Raw genomic sequence first — 6000 nt, 5'->3', positions numbered from 1 at the left:
TAACAACAATAGTAGGAGTGGCAGCAGTTAATTTTTCTTAATAAACATTTTATTTTAGAACAGTTTGAGGTGTACAGAAAAGTTACAAAGGTGGTACAGAGAGTTCCCTTACACCCCTCACCCCCTTGCCCCCATTAACACTTTACGATAGCATGAGATAGCATGATACCTTTGTCACGGCTAATGAACCAATGTTGTTACGCTGTTATTAATGTTCGACTTTATTCAGTTTCTTTATATTTTACCTAATGTCCTTTTTCTGTCTCAAGATCCCATCTAGGATCGCACAGTACATTTAGTCACAGTGTCTCTGTAGACTTCCCTTGGCTGGGACAGTTGCTCAGACTTTCCTTGTTTTCGATGAGTATTGGTCACGTATTTTGAAGAACGTCCCTCAACTGGGGTTTGGCTGGTGTTTTTCTCATGGTTAGACCAGAATTATGGGTTTGGGGGAGGAAGACCCCAGAGATAAAGTTTAGTCTTTCTCACAATATTTCATTTTATCGAGCTTTTCAGCATGTTCTAGATGCTCTGCTAAAACCTTAACAAATTGGATTCCCTTTAAGGCTCCTGATAATTCTATCTATTAAATTCTCATTTTATCATTAGAGGAAACAGACTCAGAAGGGTGTGGTAACTTGCCTAAAGACACACAGTAAGTGGATCAAACACAGGTCTGGCTGATTCTACAAGTTTTGCTTTTAGCCAGTATTGCTTCAGACAGTGGGTAAGCAGTATATCTGCTATTAAAAAACGGTATGTATTTATTTATATCCAACCTTTCCCCCCAGAGCCCGTGTTGCAATTTCTAATCAAGGCCACATTGAGACAACTAAAGCAGGGTCATGAGAAAGGCAGACAAGGCAGTTAGTGAGCCCTCTCTCATGCCAAGTCACATGTGTCAATGGTGGTTGTCTGGTGTGTTGCCATGGGCTTAGTGCAGGCCCTGGACGGTGTCTCACCCTGTCTTACTGTCTCCATGGAGGCCGTAGTGGGAAGTGGAAGTCCTGAGGCCTTCTGCTTGTGTGCCCAAGGTGCGATTCTGAAGAAATGAGTCTGGCCATTTGCTGGTTTGGATAATCAAGTCCAGCCTGGTGTGGTCACGCTATACCCTTATTGGGATTTTCAGAATAGATTTTCATATTTCTGTGTCATTTGGTCTGGTCCAGCGATTTTCCAGATGAACTAGCAATCACATCATAGCCCATGTCCTCTGGCCTCTGTGCCTCTCTAGGGGTCAGTGGGCTGGGGTTTGGAGGCCAGCAGAACCTGGACAAGGGGAGAGATCTGGATGTGGGCCATGAAGGAAAGGCCTTCAGCGTTTCTGGGCACCCAGGTGCTTTTGCTTCCTAAAGGAGATTTTTTAAAAATGTATTTTTTGTTTTTAAGTTTAATTTTTAAAATAATGAACAAAAAAGCATCTTTCTAAAAGTGAGTTATACATAGCGGTTATAAGTAATATGCGGATGGACACTTTTTAATTTAGGAAAATATTCCTTCATTTATTAAGAGAATAATCACCTCCTCAGTGTCAGGCATTGTTTAGACACTTGGAACAGAACAGGTGAAAATTCCTGCTCTCCTGGTGCCGAAACACTAGCTGGAGACAGACAGCCCCAAACACGATAAATATTTGAATGTGGGTTTGGAAAATGAACATGTAACAAACCCCCCAAACCCCCGGTTCCACTGGTACTCTCAGGACAAGATGTGCTGTTGATGCTGAGTCATTCGTTGCAGAGTATTGAGAACATAATCGTGCAGGGGATGCTGGAACAGGGCAGAGGGTGAAGGAGAGCCCCCACATTTGCCTTTGTGGGACGCTGATATATCCATCTTTGTCATCAGGCGGCCCCTGGGTTGGTACCCCAGGGTGGGCCACATGCTGGTGAGAAGGGCCGGATGAACTTGGCTGCCGCCCCACCCAGCCGGGTCTGAGCTGCCTGGTCGTGCACCTGGACCTTGCTGCAGCCTCCAGGCTGTTCCGTCCCTGCTTCCGCCCACTCTTCCTGAGTCTGCTCTTCCAGCAGCAGTCCCAGTGGTGCTATGAAAATTGCCTAAAGCCTCTGCAGACTCCACCCCAGGGGGTAATACTCAGACCCCCAGCTGTGCTTCTAAGTCCCTCCTGGAGTGGCCTAATCATCTCTCCCAGGTATTCCTTACCCCAGCCCTCCCTCCGTTTGGCCTTTGAGTCCTCCTCGTACACTCCCAGCTTGTGCCTGCCGCTGGCTCTTTGCACTGGCCATGAGCTCTGGGATGCACATTGTCTCCATTTTTCCACGGCACTTTAGCTCTCAGCCACCTGTCACCACACCTTGTTTTGATTCTTGGTGGAGCACTGCTGCTCTCCAATAGTTTATTGGGTATTTTGTTGGTGTCTGCTGCACCAGGCTCCTGTCTCATTTACTGCTGTATCCCCAGCACCCAGCATGGATCCCGGAACCTAGTAGGTACTCAATAAATATCTGTCAGATGAATGAATGAATGAGTGAGCAAATGAATAAACAAATCAATTGATGAATCACTCTTACGTCCAGAGCCTGGTGACTGATCATATCAGAGAGATCTGAGGCAGCTTAAGCCCTCAACCTTCTCCTCCTCTACCACCACCATATCTCAACTTGGGCAGAAAAACTGAAATTTAAAAACCTCATGGAGGTCCTGAATCCTTCTGGTAAACTTAGCTTGTTGGACCATGGATTTTAAATCACAGAGTATTGAGAACAGCTGCCTCCTGGTTGCAGCACAGCGTAGTGGTCAGGTTGCTGATTCCCCAGGCAGCGGCCGAGTTCGATCCCAGACACGCTCCTTCCCAGCTGGGTGGCTTTGGCCAAGTCAAGTGACCTCCTGAGCCTCAGCTTCCTCATCTGTGTGATGGGAATGGCCCAGCGCCTGCCCCATGGGACCGTTGTGAGGATTAAAGGAAATAGCACTTGCCCACGTGCCTGGGAAGTGCTTGACACCTGTCAAGGACTGGAAAATGTTAGCTGTTTTTCTTAGCTATGCTGTACTTGCCTCTGATTCTGCTGAAGTCTGGCTTCCTGGGGCCAGGGCGACACGGGCACTTGCTGATACCTGATGGTCAGTGCATCCCCCTGGTCCCTGGAGTCTCCTGTGACAGCAGAGCTCACGCAGAGGGCAGTGAGCGGCTATGAATTTCTCTTGCCCCACTCTCCCCCCGCACTGACCGATGATGATGGCCTTTGTCATTCTTTCTTTTCGCACAAATTGTTGAGCCCTTGCCACATGCCAGGCGCCGGGAAAGAGAGCAGGGACTAAGACAGACATGGGCCTGACCTCATGGAGCTGCAGCCTGGCCAGGAGGCGGACATTAAATAGATAATAGATGATATAAGTTCACAATAATTAACCCGGGTGTGTTGAGCATTGCTCAAGCAGCAATGCAACTGAGTGGGTTATGGGGTCTGGAGGGTCGCAGGCTCCCCCTAGAAGTCCTGTTGAGCTGAAACCTGGGGAGTGGAAGAGGAGATGACTAGGGCGGGGCTGTGGCCTTTGTGGGACAAGGAGCAGGGTGAGAGTGGTGCTGTCAGCAGGCCTGTGTGTGGGAGCTCGGAAACGGGGAGGAGATTCGCTGTGGGGCCTGTCAGTGGTGGATGGAAACGTCAAGTTTGCGGTCAGGCCTCGGAGCCGTTGAAGGATGCTGAGCAAGGCGATAGGGGGATCGAATGTGCCAACCTGTAACGTAGCCCAAGGTGTTGAGTTGAGAACTGGTATCTTGGGGAGGCGAACGAGGCAGGGAGATGACACTGGGAGAGGGGATGTGGCTTCTTTCTGGACAGCGGCAGCCTGGACACGGTGAGGGATCCAGGCTCTGCTTGCACCGGGCCCCGCTGATGCCTAGAGGAACAGTGCACAGGTCTTGCCCTCAAGGTGCCCCAGCCTCATCCCAGCTGTACTACTAAATATGCAGGTGCGTTTCCACCACGGCTCCCCCCTGCAGCTGGACACTGCCACCTCAGAAAGATGGAGTTCTTTCGGTCCCTAGGGTTGCCAGGTATCTGTATGTACCAGCTAGGTTTGCTTGCTGCTACAGTGGGGTTGTTTTCCAGAACCTTATTCTGAGGTGCAGATGTTGTGCCTGATCCTGTAACCAATGCATGTCTTTTCTTTTTCTTTCTTTTTTTTTGCTACAGCCAACTGGGTACATGGAAAACTCAGTCTCCTACAGCGCTATTGAAGACGTTCAGCTGCTGTCCTGGGAGAACGCCCCGAAGTACTGTTTACAGCTCACAATTCCTGGGGGAACTGTTTTACTGCAGGTAGGAGAAATAAACATGAACAAGCAGTTTCTTCTCCCAGCCCCACTCACTCACTCTCCTCTCTTCTGTTGGTGGGAGGCGGCCAGCTAACAGGAGGAAAGGTTGTTCAACTTAGGGTGTTTTTTTCTCGAAGTACAAGAAAAATATACCCTGGGGCTCACTGCAGGAAAGGAAGAGGAAGTACACACGATTGAGCACCTACTGCGTGCTTGCCACAGTCTAGGATCTTTACACATTGTATTTTTATTTCTTTTAACAAACCTGAGAAATAGGTTTTTGATCTCCATTTTACAGATGAGGAAACTGAGGCATACCAGCACGTTGTTAGGCCTTAAAAAGCAAGTAAGCAACAGATGTCACCTTTTGATCTGCTTCGAGTGAGGAGGCTTCTTTTCGCAGATTTAAGTCTTTTGAGACTCTGATGATTCTATGAGCTAAGTCCTTGGAAAAGTATGTGTTTTGTGTATATTGCTCAGGACTGTTGGTTAGAAATGATGCAAACAGTATTCAGACTGTCTGAAGCAAAAAGAGAATTTGATGCTGTTACTGTGTTAAAGTAACTGAGAAGTCTAAGAGAGGCCTTCAGGCATAGATGGATCCAGGAGTCAGATGATAACATTAATACTCAGTATATCTCCCTCCAGCGTGCCTCCCCCCACGCCCAGCCCCCATCTGCTGGGTCTGTTTCTCAGTGTTGGCTTTATTGTCAGGCAGGGTCTCTCCGTGTGGTGGGGGAGATGGACTTCTGCCATTCTCAAGCTCCATTCTTGGAACTTATAATCCTTAAAAATGTGAGAGCCCATTTTTTCCCCCGTTATTTTTCTATAAAATCTCATGGCTCTGTTCCAGCCCCATGCACCCCAGGGAATGCACTGCCTTAGATTATGTGTCCATCCTTACCACAGACGGCTGTGTACCCCAATAGCCGTACCTGCACCTCGTGTACCGAAAGAGGTTGGTTTACCAAGAAAGGAATTATGGCAGAAAAAATAACTGGCTGCTGCAGTACATACATGCGATGTGTTCTAGATCATCTCAGGGAGAGTCACCCCAATTTTCAACAGGGGCCCCAAGTTGAAAACCACTCATTTAGAGAAAATGAACTCTCTTGTCATTGGGAGAACAGTCTTCCTGAGCTTTTCTTTTTGGGCCATTTTCTTTCTAACTCTGTTACTCCAGGGAGACCTGCTCTGAGCCCAAAGAGACAGTCTAAAACCCATTTCATAAGTGGCCACTGGGTTGTATAACAACATTGGAGCCAAGAGGCATGCAGTTAGGCCTCTGAGAAATGCTCAGAAGTTCGACAAGATCAGTGTAACAACTAAACATCCTTTAGAAAAGTCCCATTCTGTCCTGTCATCTCTTGGAGGACACCAAAACCAGGCCTGCCTATCTATCGAGTCTATGAAAGAGGTGGTCGGTCCTGGCCGCCTTGGGCTGGGGGCGGAGCAGCAGTGGAAGGCGAGGGAGGCACTGGCAGGATTCCATGGAAAGCTGAGAGAAGATGGGTGCTGAGAAAATCCCATCTGAGTCACAGAACACAGAGCCGGCCTGTCCCCTGCGCTGGGGGGAGGAAGGCGAATAAGCCCTTTGGCCCCATCCTTGAAGAGCTGCTGAGCCCTTTGGGGAGAAGAGCCAAAAACAAAGGACTGTAGAGGTAATAACTAAAATTGAGGCATGTCCCGGAAGACTAGGAGCCCAAAGTAGGAAGTGACTCACT

At 48.5% G+C, this 6000-nt stretch overlaps 1 protein-coding gene across 1 annotated transcript in view; it reads left to right on the top strand.

The window, feature by feature from the left end:
• The window catches only part of CMIP (c-Maf inducing protein), a 259420-nt gene that overhangs the window by 161481 nt on the left and 91939 nt on the right, over positions 1 to 6000 (top strand). The window contains exon 2 of the mRNA XM_023528591.1: positions 4155 to 4280. Within this exon, the coding sequence (XP_023384359.1) occupies positions 4155 to 4280 (126 nt within the window). The remainder of the gene's footprint in view (positions 1 to 4154; positions 4281 to 6000) is intronic.

Source organism: Pteropus vampyrus, unplaced genomic scaffold, assembly GCF_000151845.1.
Source record: "Pteropus vampyrus isolate Shadow unplaced genomic scaffold, Pvam_2.0 Scaffold29, whole genome shotgun sequence".
Lineage (NCBI taxonomy): Eukaryota > Metazoa > Chordata > Mammalia > Chiroptera > Pteropodidae > Pteropus > Pteropus vampyrus.
Note: the sequence above shows the minus strand (reverse complement) of the source record. Positions and strands in the feature narration are given on the sequence as shown.